At 41.9% G+C, this 19,328-nt stretch overlaps 2 protein-coding genes across 2 annotated transcripts; both read right to left on the bottom strand.

The window, feature by feature from the left end:
- Nucleotides 1-1,816: 1,816 nt before the first annotated feature.
- Nucleotides 1,817-11,889, bottom strand: slu7 (SLU7 homolog, splicing factor). The gene is made up of 15 exons (XM_079503533.1): nt 11,714-11,889; nt 9,721-9,887; nt 8,159-8,312; nt 7,994-8,074; nt 7,715-7,879; nt 6,487-6,549; nt 6,133-6,264; nt 5,711-5,808; nt 5,558-5,625; nt 5,127-5,266; nt 4,654-4,815; nt 3,803-3,907; nt 3,631-3,708; nt 3,082-3,204; nt 1,817-2,299 (listed from the first exon to the last, which is right to left on the bottom strand). Exons 2-15 carry the CDS (start codon nt 9,873-9,875, stop codon nt 2,120-2,122), a joined length of 1,704 nt encoding a protein of 567 aa, XP_079359659.1. The 5' UTR covers nt 9,876-9,887; nt 11,714-11,889; the 3' UTR covers nt 1,817-2,119.
- Nucleotides 11,890-13,373: 1,484 nt separating this feature from the next.
- LOC306939532 (large ribosomal subunit protein uL24-like) lies at nt 13,374-17,674 on the bottom strand. The gene is made up of 4 exons (XM_079524123.1): nt 17,515-17,674; nt 16,178-16,349; nt 15,763-15,903; nt 13,374-13,548 (listed from the first exon to the last, which is right to left on the bottom strand). Exons 2-4 carry the CDS (start codon nt 16,343-16,345, stop codon nt 13,420-13,422), a joined length of 438 nt encoding a protein of 145 aa, XP_079380249.1. The 5' UTR covers nt 16,346-16,349; nt 17,515-17,674; the 3' UTR covers nt 13,374-13,419.
- Nucleotides 17,675-19,328: the final 1,654 nt, after the last annotated feature.

Raw genomic sequence — 19,328 nt, 5'->3', positions numbered from 1 at the left:
TCCCTGCTCCAAGACTATGAATTGCCTTCAGCTTTCTTTCGGGAAATGGAGGATTGAACTGAATCAAATTATTTGGGGGGGGTTCCTTATACCCGTTTAGGTTCCCGTTGATATTGTATTAACCTGTTATGCTGTTTTAGATATATCCTATCTGATTGTTGAATCATGATCTAGTATATTGACTTTGCAGTACACTACTCAGTCTGACCTTGATGCGTCTTTAAAGGTATATTCAGTGATTTCACTTAATTCAAATATCACTTTTCTTTTTTTGGGGATAATCCTCTATCGTGTGCGCTGACCATATAAGGAGTTCCTCCCTGTCCCCAGTGAGCCCCTGGGGTCAAAAAACCCTAGTTTCAGTTTTGGTGGTGGGTGAGAAAGCCTTCATCCAATCAGGATGAGAGGGGCCTTCCTCCAATCATGATCGAGTGGGGGCGCAGTGCACGTGCTGTTGGCCTGTTGCACTTTCTTTGATTGAAATATTTATATATAACAGTTTGCAGAATTACAGTACAGTACACTTCCCCCCACTGTAGAGTGTGTGCAATGTGCATAAACAATGACCACTCAGCCATACATTATCCCACTTATTACACAGCTACTTTAAATTAATAAATTGACCCAAAGCGCAACAAAACGAGGTATTTCCTGTGTCGCGCTGGCCGGCGTCTGCCCAGCTGCAGCACAGTCGGAAAACAAGGAAGTGAGTTGATCAAATAGAATCCATTTTCGGGTACTGCATCGTCTATTCCTCGCTCAAATGTTTTCAAAAACATTTTGGAGAGCAATGTTTAGCTGAAAATGACAGTGTGTGTTTACATGGCTGTCATAAATAAATGAAATAGCGGTCATTATCCAGAAATAACAGAACGCTGAATTTTCAACCAAGTATAATGTAAATTAATTAACTTGCCGTTGTGTTCAGGGATTCACCCTTATATGATACCTTAGCTTGTTTAATAATGAATCTTTCAGCATGTTGGTTAATCACAACTACCTCTGCCTTTCTTCTGCCCAGAGCCATAGAAGAGTCGTGACACACTTTGATTTTGCCACAAAGCGGGGTGCTATGGGCTATTGTTCCAAACATTGGAACTATCCCATTGAGATAGAATGAGCACTTCCGCATTCCATTGTTACAATGGGAGTCAACGCTAGTGTCGTCACTCTCATACTAGATCACGCTGCTTCTGCCGTCCTCAATTTTGCGGTTTGGATTTATATTGATATATATATATTGTATTTATTATTTGTTTAAGATCATTTGGGAGCTTTTTTGCCTTTGATAGATGTACAGTAGGTAGACAGGAAACAGGGAGAGAGAAGAGGTCGTCGGGATCTGGACTCAAACCCACGGCTAGGATTACCAGCCTAGGTGCCCGGACTACTAGGCCGGCCCGGGCCATATTATATAGGCAACCACAAACCCCAGGATTACCTAGTCAATACCCGTATTCAAATTCCAACAATTGTTCCAGCCACCGTCACATGATCGGAGAATAGGACAGCTTGTTAACTTGTGACACATCATTCTGATCATGAACACACATGAAACTACGATAAAGATACCAAGGATGTAACAGTGATGTCATGGTTATGTAATACAGAAGTAAACCACAGTGACATAACATCACAGACAAACCCTTGGCATTGGTATCATGCAAGTGTGACAGAGTCAACTTCTCTCCGCTGGAAGGTTATAGATTCCCGGCCAGGAAACTGAATTCCTGACCACCTTCTTGTGTACCGGTGGTTGGGAACCCCTGCTATAGAGTAGTTTGGATGCTGGTTTGGATATAGAAGAGATGGATGCTGGTCTTGAGTCTGCTTTTTAATGGAAATAAATGGTATTCAATATTTACAGTTAACATTTTCATACCTAGTTAGGTATAAACACAAAAACATGCAGCTCACTTTTCATACAAAAGTATATGTGATGTCATGCCAGCTACAAAACAAGCTGTTATTTAAAAGTCGGGGCAAAACCACCGGTCAGAATCCTACTGACAGATTGAGTTCAACTGGGTGCGGTGGGAAGGAAATCATCATCTGATAATCAACAGCTCTAAAAGCAGATGAAGGAAAAGAATACAGGAAGTGGATGCAGAAGGCCAGGTCACTGCATCAGGAAGGCGGCCATGGGGTCGTCTTCCCGGCAGCGTTTCATTCTGAACGCCTCCAGCTCCTCCTCGGTGGGTTCCTTCACCTCGTGAAGGCTGCTGTAGGGTCTCTTCCTCTCATCCAACTGCATGAGGGCCTCCACCTCCTTTATCCTCTTGTCCTCTGCACTGAGGGCCTGGGAGACAGAGAGAATGAGACAAACATCTTAAGCGTTTGCCAATATGACGGATTACAGAAAACATTGCTATTGTATCCTTCGACACTGTTAATGTAAAGTAATTCCCCAATAGCAGAACTTTATGATGTCTCCATTGCTTTCCGTTTAATCCATGTTATTCACATTTATTCCAGTAAATAAACAGATGAAAAACGGGGGCCGCTAATTTGAGGGTAGTAAATATTGTTTCATTGGCAGCAGGACTGATTAAAGTTTAACGTGCTGAACCGGTATAACTGCCGCCAACAGATTTTATTGTCACCACCTCAGCCTGTGTCCCCTATTCATTCTACAAGGATTTCTAAATAAAAAGGAAGAGGGATGTAATGTGTGTTTGCCATTTAGATATGGCTGTCATTTGTCAAACTTGCACACTGTCAGCTTAATAATGCAGTGACAGCCAAATCAGGAAAATCACATCCACTGCAACAATGTTCATACAATGTTGGGAGTGCATGGAGTTACAAATGGAGAAAGAAGTTTATACCACACGTATTCATACAAATTGTATTTATAACTTTCAACATTTTGGGAGAACATAAAAAGTTGGTAGATATGCATTGAATATTTACACACACACACACACACACACACACACACACACACACACACACACACACACACACACACACACACACACACACACACACACACACACACACACACACACACACACACACACACACACACACACACACACACACACACACACACACACACACACACACACACACACACACCTTCTTCAGCTTTTCCTTCTTCTTCTCTTCATCCTCAGAGTCACTGCTGTCTGAGTTGCGTTTCTTCTTGTTCTTCTTGCTCTTTTTCTTCTTCTTCTTGTCTTTCATCTTCTCTAGATGCATCTAGTGATCAGAAAACATTTGACTGTTATATTGATGACATCAGGAAATGTTTATTCAAAGCTGGACGACTGCCTTAGAGGATGAAAACACAGAAATTACATATTGTATGTATCCCAGCTTTTCATGACTTCCGCAGTTGCTCTACTTTGAAATCAAACCCCAGTAGAGTATTTTTGGATGTCTCTGTCTCCAGTATTAACCTATTTTTCTACTCCTGTTGCAGCTGCCAGGTAATCTGATCTCCTCTGACTAGATGATGATCTCATCTGACCACCAGACCAGATGTCTAATAAGATCTTATCTGTCCAGACGAGATGTCTCATCTCATTTCATCTGACCAGACCAGACCAGACATCTCATCCCATTTCATCTGACTAGACCAGATGTCAAAGGAGATGTGGATGATCATCTCCAGGTGTCTCTTACCTCCAGCAGAGTCTTTGGCTGTTCTTCCTCCTGTGGTTCCTCCATTCCCTCCTCAAATGGAACACAAGCGGAGGTGCTCTATAGACAGATTATTAATGATTAACTATTAAGTAATCATATATATATTAAATGGACCAGAATATCTTGTTTCAAGTTATGTAAATCAACTCACCGCCGTTCTGATCCCCGCCTCTCCTGTGCAGTAACTCAGTTTGACCATTGAGTGGCAGCACTTGTATCCCCAACAGCCATCCCTCCAGAAAGAACCCCAAATGAACTGCAGAAGCAATTAAAGCAAAGAATAACTTCACTGCCAAGTATGAGATTCCCTCTACTCCTTAAAAACTGCCATAAAAGAGCACCTGTCTTGGGACTGGACCTAGACATGTCTTCCAGCTTGCTAAAATAAATGACCCCTCCCCCCCAATGTTTTTTGTAAATATACTTTTACTGCTCGTAGTATTGATGGTTTCTTATAGTATTATTTGTATGTCTTTATAAGTCTTGATGAATCGAATACATTGGACCATAATGGAAACAAGCCCTCGGGGCTTTTTGTGTTATCCTTTCAGCATTATCGTTTAACTGTAACTCTGTACTTTTAGCAAACTGTTAATAAAGTATTCAATCAATCAATACAAGCACATTTCTGGCCACAGATAACACCAGCTGACAGTTAAAACGGGTGCTATGACAACGTATATCATTAGGTTCCCAAGTTGCATCGTTTCCAAGTAGGCCGGTAGCCGACTGCGACGGGCACGTAAGGTCTAGTGTGGCCAATGTTAACTTACTAGCTAGTGATATTTTACAGTAAAAACATCCGGCACAGTTATGCTGAATATGAGCAGGCATGGAATCGCTCTTGACTGGAAATAACTGTTGTGTAATGAAACACAGGCAATGACTTCAAACACCAGCAGCAGATACTGCACAGTGCACATGCCGTACTACAGAGAGCATGCGTACAAATGAGCAGAAATAAATGTTATCAAACCACACTGCAGTGAAGAAACTGTGTACCATGTGGTTGTTGACGACGACATCCTCCTCGTACTTGGAGCGAGCAACGGCCTTCTCCTGTCCTTTCAGCACGGCGCCGTGTCGAGAGTACTCCACGTAGTCCTCTGTCTGGGCCAACAGCAGCTCACGAGGAGGAGCGTCCAAATGCTCCTCACCTCCGTACTGGTCAACACACAAACATCATATCAGCACCACAGGATTGCAGTGGTACCAGATCATTCTGATCTTGTTGGCTTTTGGTACATGGAACTTAAAAGTACCAAACAGGACCTTGGGAGAGGGATTAACCGTAGTGTATATCACCGATTAGGTTACACACCTACGTCATTCAAACAACTGATGGTGAAATGAAAGGGGACAATTGCACAATGGACCTGGCTGTGAGTCTCTGGATATGAAATTGCTTTTGTGATTGATTAATCAAGTCATTCATTCATTATTGCTTGTGTGACTATAACTGAAGTAAGGTGTACCCTTTCCAAGATGGTCTCCTTCTGTTTTTCTTTGAAATCCTCCTTTTTAACTTTAAAGGACTGGTGCAGCAGCTCCAGCTTGGTGGGGTCAGCTTGCAGATGCACCTCAGACCCTTTCTCATACGCCTCCCAGGCAAACACTAACACACAGGAGGAAGAGAGGCAACCATTATGGTCGGGGAAATTAATGTGATCAACCGACATGCCATGACTGAATCATTTTGGTCTGAACAGAACTTGTGTGATGTTCTATCCAGACTCAAACACACATATTATCAATATTATATTATTACAAAACAAGCGGTGAATAACCCTGACAATGATTTAACAAATATCATCTGGAGAAAGAAAAAAACTATTAGGAACATCTGGAAAACAGCTAAAGCAACATGTGAAGGAGAGAGGTGACGGTTATCTTGCGGAGTACTTACATTGTGTCTGAGCCATGGTAATCGTGTCCCCAGAGTAGCGCACAAAGTTGTCTCCAGCAAACCCCACCCTTTCAAATGTAAAAGGTTAGGATAAAAATGAATACAATTTCTTTGAAAAGGTGTCGATTTATGATGTTTGTAACAGTAACTTACTCATCATCTGCCATGCCAGTATTAGAATAAGGGTTCTCCCTCATAGCTCTTGTCTTGGGATCATAATAGGCAGAATTGGGATCCAGGTTCCTCAGGTACTAGAAGACAAAAGACACCACAGGTTGACTTTAGGACTAGTGGGCATCTCTAAATTAACAAGACTGTTCCTTCAGCTTGAATGCATTATACTGTAGGCCTACTGTAGGTACAATTGGTCAAACATGCATACATAAGCTTGTTTAATATACTGTATCTCCAGGCTGAATGCCTGCACCAGTGAATATAGAGACTAAAATAATTATAACAAACTTAAAGTGTCCAGATTTTCCTCTTCTGCTATAATGGGCCTAAATTGGTTAGTATTTTTACCATTTGTTTGATAAGACTACATACAACTATAACAGAAACTATAGCTTTCTTACCTTAGCAATGTCTTCTCTGATACGCAGATTTCTGACTGTGATTCGTCTCTTGGAATCAAAGTTCTGACCGGGCATGTCGACGTCATCAGCATATTTATCTTCATCCTCATCCTCACTGTCGTGTTCCCGTTCCTGCACAGGAAGGATGAGAAATAAATCAAAATCCATTGGCCACATCCACAGGTCATAGAATAATAAAATATTTTTGAGTGGTGCAACCACTCCTATAACCAGCCATGTCTGTCCCCGTCCATTGCGTGTACCTAAGTATGTATGTTTAGGGTGCTGTGGCACCACTCACTTCAGACAGGTCTGATTTTTATTAATAAGAGACATTCTAGAGTGAAGACTTACTTGTTCCAGTTTCCCTGAAGCCAACTCATCCTGCAACTTCTGGGCCTTCAATGTCCGTTTGGCCTGAAACGAGAAACAAAATGTCAGTCATGTACCAAATCTGGAAAAGGCATTCAACTAGGGATGTAGTGTATATGATAAAAAGATGATCAATTATTCTTCTTACAATGATCAAGTGCTACGCTCAATATAAACAATACATTTGGTTTCAGGTCACCTACATTCATGTTGCAATCATAAACGCAATGATTCAAATTGTCCACTAGATGGAACTGTATATTGATGGGTTAAACTATATCAGGGTAGTGCTGCACGATTCTTGCTCAAATGTGAATCTTGATTTTCCTCCACAAGAATCGAGATCACGATTCTCACACGATTCTAATTTTTTCCATGAAAATATTTATCGTCTTTAGTCTGTAGTTGCTGAACATTCAAAATGTTGCACCTGGAGCCAACTACTGTGGCTAAAGTGCTTGACTTAAACCTCTCAAAGTCTCTCTCTTGTATCAGAAACATAAGAGTAACTGAAAGGAATTGGACAGCCAACTAGTGCTGAACGATTCTTGCTCAAATTTAGAAATAAGATCTCATAGGTGAATCTAGCTTGCAATCTTTTTTCGATTAATTGGGCAGCACTATATCAGGGTTCTCAATTTTCTAAACCACGACCCCATTTTATGAGGGAAATCTTTTGGTAACTCTGGACATTTATAGTGCAGTTTCAAATTCAAAGTGGGAATTCTTAAAATAAAAGCACAAATTGTCGACCTTGAATATGAATATTTATAATAGAAAATGCAGGCAACCAAATGGATTTGATTCCATGAATACACTGAGTTACAAGTAAAGAGCCACCCGCTCATTACTATTGAACATAATCTCTGCTACTATATAATTGATAGTAATATATTTGTCGCAACCCCACTCCCCCCCATTTCTTTATATAAAAAAAACAAAAAAACAGTCACCTTCCCAATATACTTGAATGACTATTGATTAATCATTTAACATTAATAATCATGGATCAAAATGATTCATTTAATGTGCATGCCTATATCTGACCCATTAGAATTAGCCATCTCGCGATGGCTAATTTGAGAGTAGATGAAGATCCTTATCCTTATTAATATTTTCACTGAATGTTTGCCCCAGAATAGAGACACTAGGGTTTGTGATGTAACTAGAAGGATTGGTGAGACGAACCCTGGGAAGTTCCTTTGCTTACCAGATCTACTTTGGCATACTCTTCCACAATGCGCTCGTGGTCTTCAGGGTCGTATCCGTTCCAACGATCCCTCTTCCCATCATAGTCCAAGTCTAATATGAGCTGAGAGTGCTCGTCTGGAGCCATTCCTGTACCCGTGTACTTTGCTCCGACTTTTCTGGGCCTCTGATGGAGACAAATGCAGAAATTGGTGGTGACATTTTTTCCACGATTTGATATAGTTCAATTAAGTTAAATTCTACTGCGATAAAAGTTGTTTTAATTGTTTCAACATTTTACCTCTAAACAGTCTTTCTTCTTATGAGTCATTGCACCACAGTTTTCACACGAACCCTTCCGGAATTTTGTGCTGACTGGTTTCTGTTGAAAGGCAAGAACTCAAGTTCAAATGCTATTCTAATACACCACTGGATTATTTAGCTGAGTCACTGTGTGCAAAGTTACCTCCTGCACCCCTCTCTTGTACCACTCTCCAATGGTGGAGTACTGTTCATGGAGTTCTTCTTGTGGCCTTTGATGCTTTAGGGTGGGACGCTTGGAAGGGTCGATATACCACGGCACTGAACTGATATACTGTGGAATGTGAGGGTTAATATCCCTGGAAAATAGAACAGGAAACATGTTTTCAGTAACATTGCAGCAGAGCACTTAAGACTAGAAATGCGGTCAAATATCCATGATTTTTGGGTGGGTCAATATGATTACTGGGGAACACCGAACACGCAAGTCGGGATTCTCGGGAACAATGTAGTTAGTATCGCGTAGACAACTATTCCACAATTTCCAATTAGAAAATTGTGGGAGGCAACAGGCACCAGTCTGGCCACGCGAGACTAGGAACGATGCAAGGGAATGTATGCACCAGAGGCGTATCTACAATAAGGCGAGGGCAGGCGTCCAGGCCAGAAATCCATTTCTGGCCTGGCCAAAATCCATACAATGAGAAAAGAAGAGGACAAAAACAAGACCTGAGAACTATTAATGGACAGCTGATTGGCCGTTGCGGTAGAGCGTGACCCTCAATCACCCATGGAATGTAAATGCATGCCTTTCAGCCTTTGTATACTACTCGTCTGGCAGGTATATCTCTTTGAAAACCTTTAGTGCTACGATTGTGCACGAGGAGACGACAATTAACACATCTTGCCTGCCCAAAATGTAATTCCTGGATGTGCCACTGGTATGCACCACCCGGTTATGCAATGCTCATCATTGTACCCATGGCTACTGTACAAGCAGGCAACGCATCGCAAGGTGATACCAAACTGATGACGTATCGTCACGTATGGCAAAGCGTGATTGTATTGCTTGTATTATTATAAACTGCAGCAGTTAATGTGGTCTGTCCGCTTTGTACATCGCTTTGTACAGCTCACAATGCAATGCATTGTGAGCTTGCAGATCGGCTATTTCCAAATGCCAGAAATGTACAGTACAGTATAAAGTGTTTTGTAATTATATCAAAATCTTCAAAGTAACTAGTAGTAACTAAGTCTACAAATAATTGTAGTGAGTATAAAGTACAATATGTCTCTGAGATGAATATTGGAAATACTTTAGTAAAGTATAGGTACATCAAAATTGTATCTTATGTACAGTACTTGACTAAATGTACTTACTTTACACCACTACTAAGAAGCAGGGACAAGTCTCAGAGTCATAGTGTAACAGTCATGAGTCTCAGAGTCATAAGTCCAACATCTTAACCACTAGACCAAAGGGATATCCGTCTGGACCAGGGGAGATATTAGACGTTTGAGGCTACCAGGCAGAGGCTCTGAGCCACTCTGCTACACTCACCTCCCTTTTGACCTCCTCCCACGGGGAAACCCGATCCAGGTCACGGCACAAATGTAACGCCCGGGATTCGAACTCGGGCCTCCCGCGTGAAAGTCCAACATCTTAACCACTAGACCAAAGGGATATCCCTCTGGACCAGGGGAGATTTTAGACTTTTGAGGCCACCAGGCAGAGGCTCTGAGCCACTCTGCTACAATAACACTTACTTTCCCTCCTCGTCCACCTCAGCTGGAGCATTTCCAAGTTTTCTCTGTTCCTCGAGTTCCTTCTTCTTCCTCCAGTCCTCTCTGGTCATCTTTTTAGGTTCATCATTCAGGGGCGTGCCATCGGAGGGGCCCTGAATCGCTTCCTCCGAATCCATGACGACTGGAACCTGCGACAGTTGATTGATTGAAATATTTATTAACGTCATGCTACATTGACTTCCTTATTGACATCCTATCTGCGCGTCAGTCCCTACGTTCCTGCCTCTGATCTGCTCTGTCGCAGATAGCCAGTTCCGGCGCTGGAGGCGGTACAATGGGATGACAATAAGGAAGTCAAGGAAGGAAGGAAGAGAGAATTTCAGAGCTGCCAAAGATTAAAAATACTTAACGGCTTCTGCGCCAAAGGAAAGTTACATTGATGTTTCCGTTGTCTCCTATATGCTTCTTTTGGAACTATTAAACACACAGCGCAGCGCAGCGCAGCAAAGGGGTATGCGACAGGAATCTGTCTGCGTTTTATAATTAGCATGTAGCATGACGCCGGTGGGACGGGACCCTCCGGGTGGACGATGAAAAGAGCTCAACTGGGGGGTCCCTAGCCCGTCTCCGGACCCCCCGGGTTGAGCTCCTTTGGACCCCTACCACGTAGGGTCCGGTATCACCGGCTTCAAGCGACATGGGATGCAATCTGATTTACCCTGACTTAGCCCTGTGCTGCGGTGTGGGTGTCACGCTGACATATTCCAAACGAAGCATATGAACGCTATAGGAGACAACGAACCATCTGACCCCCCCCCCGCGAACGGGGGGGGGGGTACAAACATTTTTAATGTTTGTACGACCGTTTTGGCAGCTCTGAAATTCTCTCTTGTTGACATCCCATTGTACCGCCTCCAGCATCTCGGTTGGCTAGCAGCGCCTCCCTACGCGCCTCGTAGGCGCAGCTAGCCAACCGAGATGTCAACAAGGAGGGACCGAAGAGAGAATTTCAGAGCTGCCAAAACGGTCGTACAAACATTAAAAATACTTAACGGCTTCTGAGCCGTTCGCGGGGGGGGTCAGATGGTTCGTTGTCTCCTATAGCGTTCATATGCTTCGTTTGGAATATGTCAGCGTGACACCCACACCGCAGCACAGGGCTAAGTCAGGGTAAATCAGATTGCATCCCATGTCGCTTGAAGCCGGTGATACCGGACCCTACGTGGTAGGGGTCCAAAGGAGCTCAACCCGGGGGGTCCGGAGACGGGCTAGGGGGTCCCGAGCGGGGCTAAATGTTTTGATGAATTGAACATGGTGGACCCTCTTGTAAACAAGTGTAATGCTTAATTGGGTCGTCCACTCACAGTTAACAGCCTTTGTATTGAGTTTGTGCTTGAAATGTACTGTAATTCTGCAAACTGAATATTTCAATCAATCAATCAAACCGAGCCGTTTGCCGACAGTAAGTAATTTGCAAAATAACATTGAGAGGCAATCTTGTAGAACAGTGGTCGGTAAGCAACACCACCGAACAAATACTACATTTGAAGCCTATTTATATAAATATGCATTATACTCTTAGCAGATTTTGTATTGACCTGTATTTTCGTTGAACTGTACCCATTCTACAAACTGTTAATACAATTTTCAATCAGCTAGCGCTAGCTAGCTCTGTCTGGTCCATAGCATCAAGGACCAGAGCTAAGATAGCCCTAGAATGGCTGTGATGTTACATAGCCATAGGTCTACTAAATTCCAAATAGTATTTGAAATTCATTCATTCACATATATGTACGTAATAACATCTCAGCCATTCTAGGGCTAAAATAGAGCTAAACACCAATACATTATTCATTCTCTATCACCACCACGTTGAGACCGAGTAAGATTATCTGCGTAATTAGCCATAGAGGCTAATGTTACCGTACCATGGCTTTTCTTTGGTTTGTTTAATGTATATACAGCTATGTAAATAATGTAATGTTCAACTCGAACACGCCGTGATTTTGTTTACCTTGATCCACAAATGGAAACGCTGGAACTTGTATCACTATCTTCTTAACGCTGCTAGTAGTCTCCGTTTACTGTGTTTACAAGAAGCTCACACAGCCAATGTTTTTTTTTTGGCAGGACACACCATCTTACTTCCCCTGCTTTGCCAATCGCAAAGGTGCATATTGCCACCTACTGGAACGGAGTGTAGTATGTTTGGGGCCCCAGACCCCAGACAGACAGTAACCTACTAATTACATTTCACATTCCTTATTTTGGTATTTGATTTTCATTTTAAACGTGCATAGGCTCAACTTATGTAACATGTAGCCTTTTTAGACATAGTCAATATCACCATAAGGTACATTTGGGATTTTTTCCCTTTTTTTTAAAAAAGTTGATATTTTCCATTTAACTTTATACTCATTGTATTAAATGGATGTTGTACTGTTAGAAATGCATGTTGGTCAAGCTCCCACACTTTTTATGAATTAACTGCAAGCAGACAATGTACATGCAAACAGTAAAATATGTCCACCCTGTCAGGGACAAATTCGAAGCAGACTAAGTACATTGTAATTACATTGTGATTATAAAATGTACATTTTCAGAAAGCTATTGTGTCCCTTTCTCAATAATATATTTGAGTTAATAGGAAAAGCATTTAAATAATAATGAAATGTTAAACATTTGTTTCTCTATAAAATGAGAGTGGCACTTAATAAATAAAATAAAATCTAGAAAAACAAATTTGTCAAAATGTCAATCAATACTATTTAGCCCTCATTGGTTTATAAAGGAATCATACAAAAAGCAAAGCTAACTTGTGAAAATAATTGTTTATTTTCAAGAAAACACACAAATGACAGGGCTGACAACGAAATGACAGGGTGGATCGTAGGCATGACAGGGTGGAACTTTTGAACTGTAGAACTAAAATAAAGTATGAGAAATATATAAAATAATCTAACATAAATAAAATACAAAATAATATAAAAACAATACTGCAGGCCTGCCGAGGGGAGCTGCATGTGTCTGTACCCAGGTGATGGTCGTTGATGCTCATTAATACATCAAGGAAGGCAATTATGTTTCTGCACTGTCAAATAGGTCTACATCTATCCTAAGATGCCATCAAAGAAAGCTTTTTTTACATGTTAAGTTTGTTAACTCGACCTAGGTTCTAAACAAGAAAGCATGTTTATAGTTGTTGCACAAAAATAGGTCATTTTACATGAAGTAATGCTACTTTTGCAATGTAGCCTAATTAAATACGATAAAATTAAAACATTATATATCGATAAAAATATTGTGAAAAATATTATCGAGACCCCCCAGTGCATCCCCATGCAGTGTCCCCCCAGTGCCTCCCCATGCAGTGTCTCCCCAGTGTCTCCACAGTGTCACCCCATGCAGTGTCCCCCCCAGTGCATCCCCAGTGTCCCCCCGAGTGCCTCCCCAGTGCCTCCAATAGCAATACAAGAGCAAGAATCTTAAATTAATCTAATTAAAATTTCCGACCCGTGCCCAGCACCATGCCAAAGCTTTTTCCTTACACTATACCAGCCTCTCTATAGTGTGCAATGCGCATATATATAGCAAATTGTGTCTAACATTTTTGAACAGCTGTAATAATATAAGCTGCTTTCAGTGTACTTCTGATGAAAATACAACACAGACAATTTAATTCCATTTATACAATATTTATTGAATAGCAAAAGATTTGTTTTACTCCTGCATCTTTTCAATGGTCTCCTCCTTGTATTTGCCCTTCTCCTTTCCATCAGCGCGGGACTTAGCCTTGCGCTCCAGGATCCTCTTGCGGTCCTTGTCCATTTTTAGCCTGGTGATGACCACCTGAAAAGTAGAATAGATATTTTATGAACAAATCTACATGAAAAACATTTGTACAATGGTGTTTTGTAAAAATAGCGAGCAAGCTCACAACTATGATAGATCAGCTTTGTTGATTTTGCTGCACTCCTACCTATATTACCATTCTAGTCTCGCATATTCATGCCCCAGATGCTGGGGAAAATAAATGTTTCATGAAGGAGCAACAGTGAGAGCAAGATGGGGCCATTTCAATTATTCTAAGATAAATCATTGGACACTTCCAAATACTGGGTTCTCATTCTGGCAAAACTCTGCAACTGTACATAAAACAGCGCATTTCAATACATTTTACAACATTTGAGAGCAAGCATTGTCCTCAATAGAATAAAAAAGTATCAAGTTGCACAACACACACACAATGAACAGTGTAAAACACAAATGCACTTAGAGAATAATAAATTACACCCAGGCACAGATGAGAACCCCACCTCCTCACCCACAAGGTCGTCACAGAGACACCACAGAGCACCCGCCTCAAGTCACCACACAGGCCCAAAAACGGTTCCGCACAAAACCAGTTTGTCTAATTCAAGGCTTCCTGTGTGAAGGCAAGATGGAGGAACCAGTGGAGGCAGCAGAACCATCTAGGTTTCACCACAAGTCACAAGATCCAGATTTTCTTGGCTAGCCGCACCTCCCCCACGAGGAGTGGACAACCATCAACTGCCCGAGGACAGGTGTGGGACGTTTCGGTGCAGCAAAGCAAAAGTGAGGTCTCAGACACTGAGACACAGCCCACTGTGAATGTGGGGATCCACTACAGACTGTGGGACACGTGATGACCTAAAACCATCCCTGGGCCTGGTCAAGCATTATATATTTATTCATTAGACAATATAGAACAAATGCAGCCAACATATTTCCACTTAGTGGGGTACAGATTTTCCCAAATTTGTCTATGTACTTCTACTAGCCTACATACTTAGTTGACCGGGGTCCCCCCGATCTAATACATGGTACACTCCTTTCCCCTCTACTGCATATATCATCCGCAAACAGCCCATAACATGTCTACGGTTGATTTTTATGAAACAAAAGCTCGGCAGATTGAAAGAGGATAATTCAAGCTTGGCCTAGAGCTGCAATGTTGGTGAGTTTAACGTCGTTTAATACAAGCAGATCGCAAACGCAAAATGGATGAGTAGGGAGTCATGGAGGGTATTGCAACACTAGATTCATCCCATTATTTAAAATTGCGGCTAGGGTTTTCCAACATTATGTAGTAGGCATTCTATGATGTGCTGTACTTGCCATCCAATTTGAACATTCAAACAACTTACAATAATGTTCCACATGTGGAATACAACCAAAGACTTATCTACTAGAGAAAGCAAGAAATCTGTAAGCATACAGCACATATCAGAATGCTGGCAGTTACGCTGACGGCTGTAGTTAAAAGCAAAGTATTGCAGCTTCACAATAGAACAAAGCTGATAAACCATAATTCACTTGCCGTTTTACTGATAGTTTTGTAAAACTGAATCATACTTTTGGGCTTGTGAAGTCTACCGATATGGAGAGCATACAACCCATTTTGTAATTTGAAGATGAGCAATATGGTAGAATCTTTTAACTCAACAGGAAGTGAACGATGCCAGGCAGAGGCACCAGCACTGCACAAAACGACTCCGCAAATCAACCATGGTCATACTTACTGTAATTTGCCTAAGCTTATTTTGTATTAAGACATGAAAGCAATATGGATGCAAAATGGAAATGTGTAATAGAAAGTTAATCTCAATTATATTACAATACATAATTTAATAGAATAACCAATTTTGCATTGTGAAATGTTCAAGTGATTTACTGTCTAGTCAGAGCAGGGCCGGATCTACCATATGGGCACTTTGGGCACGGGCCCTTGGGCACCAGGGGCCCCTCAAAAAAAAAAAAAAAAAGGGGAAAAAAAAGATTTATTTTTTTAGCTCCACAGAAAATGTCCCTGCTAATCCAAATGAAATAAATGGTGTCTAAAAAGATTAGTGTTTTATTGTTGGTGAGAAGGGCAGCTGAAAAGTGCAATTGTGTGTAAAGCAGCAACAATGCACTAGATTGGCTGTCACTCTGGGGGAGGGAAAGGCGACCGGAAATAGGCCAATATAAGGACATAAAGAGGCCCCACATAAAGAGGCCCCTCAGAGGTGTTAATCCGGCCCTGAGTCAGAGACACCTCACCTTGCTGGAGTGGATGCCGACTTGGACTGTAGTTCCATTGGCCTTTTCCCTCTGAACGCGCTCGATGTAGATGACATATTTCTTCCTGTAGACCTGTACGACTTTGCCAATCTGCTGGCCTTTGTAGTGTCCACGGACCACCTTTGGATGCACACACAGAAAGAATAAAAGGGTTAACTTAAGCCTCATTTACAGCACACTGCAGTACACCTGTCTGTCACTTGCCAAAACAGAGCCGATCTAAAGTAGCCTGGAAGCCAGACAAATCTGCCAGTGGAAATAAAAACAAACAACCCTATGCCATGCCCAAAATACAGACACCAGGTTGACAGTGGTTAAGCAACTATGACAACAAAACATATCTACATATTCCTGCTCCATGAATCAATGTCTCAACAATCCAAAACATCCTCACCTGGACCTCGTCATCTTTGCGGATGGGCATGGACCTCACGTTGTACTTCTGACGGAGCTCCTTGGAGAGGGGGGAGGACATAATCTTCCTACGGATGTGTGAGGGGGCATTGAAGTGCCTCTTGCGGTTCTTGCGCCGCGAGGATGAAACCAATGGATTCAGCTTCATGATGCTGCAAAAGAAAGAAAATGGAGTGTGTTCATTAACAATCACATACAATTTAGCAGATACTTATCCAGAGCAATTTACATGTGCACGGCTGAATTAAATGGCATTAACTTACTTACAATTTAGGCATTTAGCCGAAAACGTGACATGGGCACTCAAGTTGGGAGTTAAGTAAGCTAGTGCAAACACTTTTTTTTATAATGGGATGAATCTAGAGTTGCAATACCCTCCATTGACTCCCCACTCATCCAATTTGGTTTGCGATCTGCTTGTCTTAAACGACGTTAAACTCAGCAACATTGCAGCTGTAGTCCAAGCTTGAATTATCCTCTTTCAATCTGCCGAGTTTGTTTTTCATAAGAAATCCAACGTAGAGATGTTATGAGCTACTTTCTGTCAAGACATGCTCTGCATGTGATTCTTTTTCTAACTGTTGCAGTTTGGAAGCACTCGCTTTTGTTAACGGGTCGCGCTGCTGCCTCCTGCATTATGTGCAAATTCGAAACAGGTGGTACGCAGGGCCATTCAGTGACATAAGACGAGTGCTTCCAAACTCCAGCACTTAGAAAAATAATCATCTGCACAGAATTTCTTGACAGAAAGTAGCTCATAACATCTCTACGGTGGATTTTTATGAAAAACAAGCTCGGCAGATTGAAAGAGGATAATTCAAGCTTGGACTACAGCTGCAATGTTGGTGAGTTTAACGTCGTTTAAGACAAGCAGATCGCAAACCAAATTGGATGAGTGGGGAGTCAATGGAGGGTATTGCAACTCTAGATTCATCCCATTATAAAAAAATCTAGCGTTGCAAATTGCGGCTACTTTTGGTCATGTAAAATATTGAAACTATGGATTTTATCAGCCAACGAGTTGCAAATTGTTATTAGGCCTTTAGCAAAAGGACTGGACCAGGCACGAGGACTGGACCAGGCACGAGTAGCCAGCCAGTCACAAACATAACAGAAGTTAGAGAACATAACCAAACTCCAATTCCACAACTTGTGGGGTAACCAGCTTTAAATATTATAATCTAACTGGACTAGCACGGTGTGCTACATCATGGTAGCATAACAGCACAGCTAGCTAGTAGCACTAGAGAACCTTACAGCTACTATTAGCACGGCTGCTAAGTACAACACATTGCACTATTGTTAAGTTTTGTTTACCGTCTTGTTTACTAGTTTGTGAACGAGGGCCTCTCGAAATTATCTCCGGAGCTTTTTAGCGCGTCGGACCGTCCCAAGCGCAATGACATGCGGGTACAGACACAGACTGACAACTTAAACCCTCCCAGTTATATGACCACTCTTCTACTTCCTTAATTGCTTCTTTCATTTGCCCGCCCCATTACATGCTTAACATTTTGTCTACAAGAAGCTCACACAGCCAGTGTTTTTTTTGGCAGGACACACCATCTTACTCCCCCTGCTTTGCCAATCGCAAAGGTGCATATTGCCACCTACTGGAACGGAGTGTAGTATGTTTGGGGCCCCAGACTCTATGCCCCAGACAGACAGTAACCTACTAATTTTATTTCACATTCCTTATTGTCTCCACCAGGCCGAAGGCATGGGGAGAGAGTATGTTTTGCACTCCGTCCGTGTGTGTGTGTGTGTCCGTCCGTCCGTCCGTCCTTCCTTCCGTCCGTCCGTTACCAGCTAATCTCCGGCACCGTTAACCCGGTCGATGCGAAACTTTGCACACACACTCCCTGGATGCCAACGATGAACCTCTGCCCCACATTTTCCAGAACGGCCTGTTATAGCGCCACCATGAGGCAGCTTTTCACATTGTTTACCTAAAACTGCACCGATCTGCGTGAAACGTTGCATGCACACTCCCTAGAGGCCAAGGACAAACCTTTGACCTGCATTTTCCGCATCTGCCTTTTATAGCGCCACCAGGAGGCCGACTTTTGTAAAACACATTTTTGGATATTACTCCTCCAGATTCTGTCCAAAAATCTCAAAAATCGTTCCACAGTATCTCTATGGTCATGTGCTCAAGTCGGATCTGTCCGATATTTCATATTCCATCCTAATTGGCTATAATTGGCTTTCACAGTTTGCAAGATTGCCCCGTTTTGAACAAAAGCCTCAAATCATGAACGCAGCATGCAATTTACGTCAAATCTTTCACACATTTTCTTACTAGGCTGAGGAATATATACCACCCTTTTCACATTGGCCTGTTATAGCGCCACCAACAGCTTGATTTTTGCAAAACACATTTTTGGAACAAAATGCCTCAAATCATCCAATTGCCATCAAAGGCAAACATATTACTTATTTATATTACTCCTAAACATTTTGCCAAACATCTCACACAGTCCTATCCTCCTGGTGGAGACCTGTGCCCAGAAGGGCACTTTTTCTAGTTTTGGTATTTGATTTTCATTTTAAACGTGCATAGGCTCAACTTATGTAACATGTAGCATTTTTAGACATAGCACACTGTATATTCCACTCTTAGGTTCTTAGCTTACCGCAAGCTGCTTACGTATGATTCATGACTCTTCTTTTTTATGTATATAAAATAGCTCAAAGCTCTATTGCTGATTACTTAGGTTAGAACTCGCCGCAGAACTTAAACCAGGATGCTTCGACTTCTGCCGTCTCCCTGAAGCCGACCCTTTATATATTCTCCAACCAGGCTTGTCACGATGACTAAGCCAGTTAGATCTATCCATATATAGTTCTACCACATCTATCTGATATCAGCACTAGGTCGGCTCGGGCCCAAATATAGGGATTGTCATATTGGACATATCATATATCATATAGCCCCAGTGTCCTAGTCGGATATCCCCATATATGGAGAGTGGAGACTAGTGTATATCCAACGAACACTTTCCCAGTTCGGTTAATATGAATGGAAGTGAGAGTCTTCGTTACAGATGTATTAGCATGTTTTTGTTCTTGCTTACTGTAAATCGCTCTGGATTAAGAGCGTCTGCTAAATGCCTAAATTGTAAATTGTA

The sequence above is a fragment of the Electrona antarctica genome, assembly GCF_951216825.1.
Source record: "Electrona antarctica genome assembly, chromosome: 1".
NCBI lineage: Eukaryota > Metazoa > Chordata > Actinopteri > Myctophiformes > Myctophidae > Electrona > Electrona antarctica.
The sequence above is the reverse complement of the archived record's forward strand: the minus strand, read 5'-3'. Positions and strand labels throughout refer to the sequence as shown.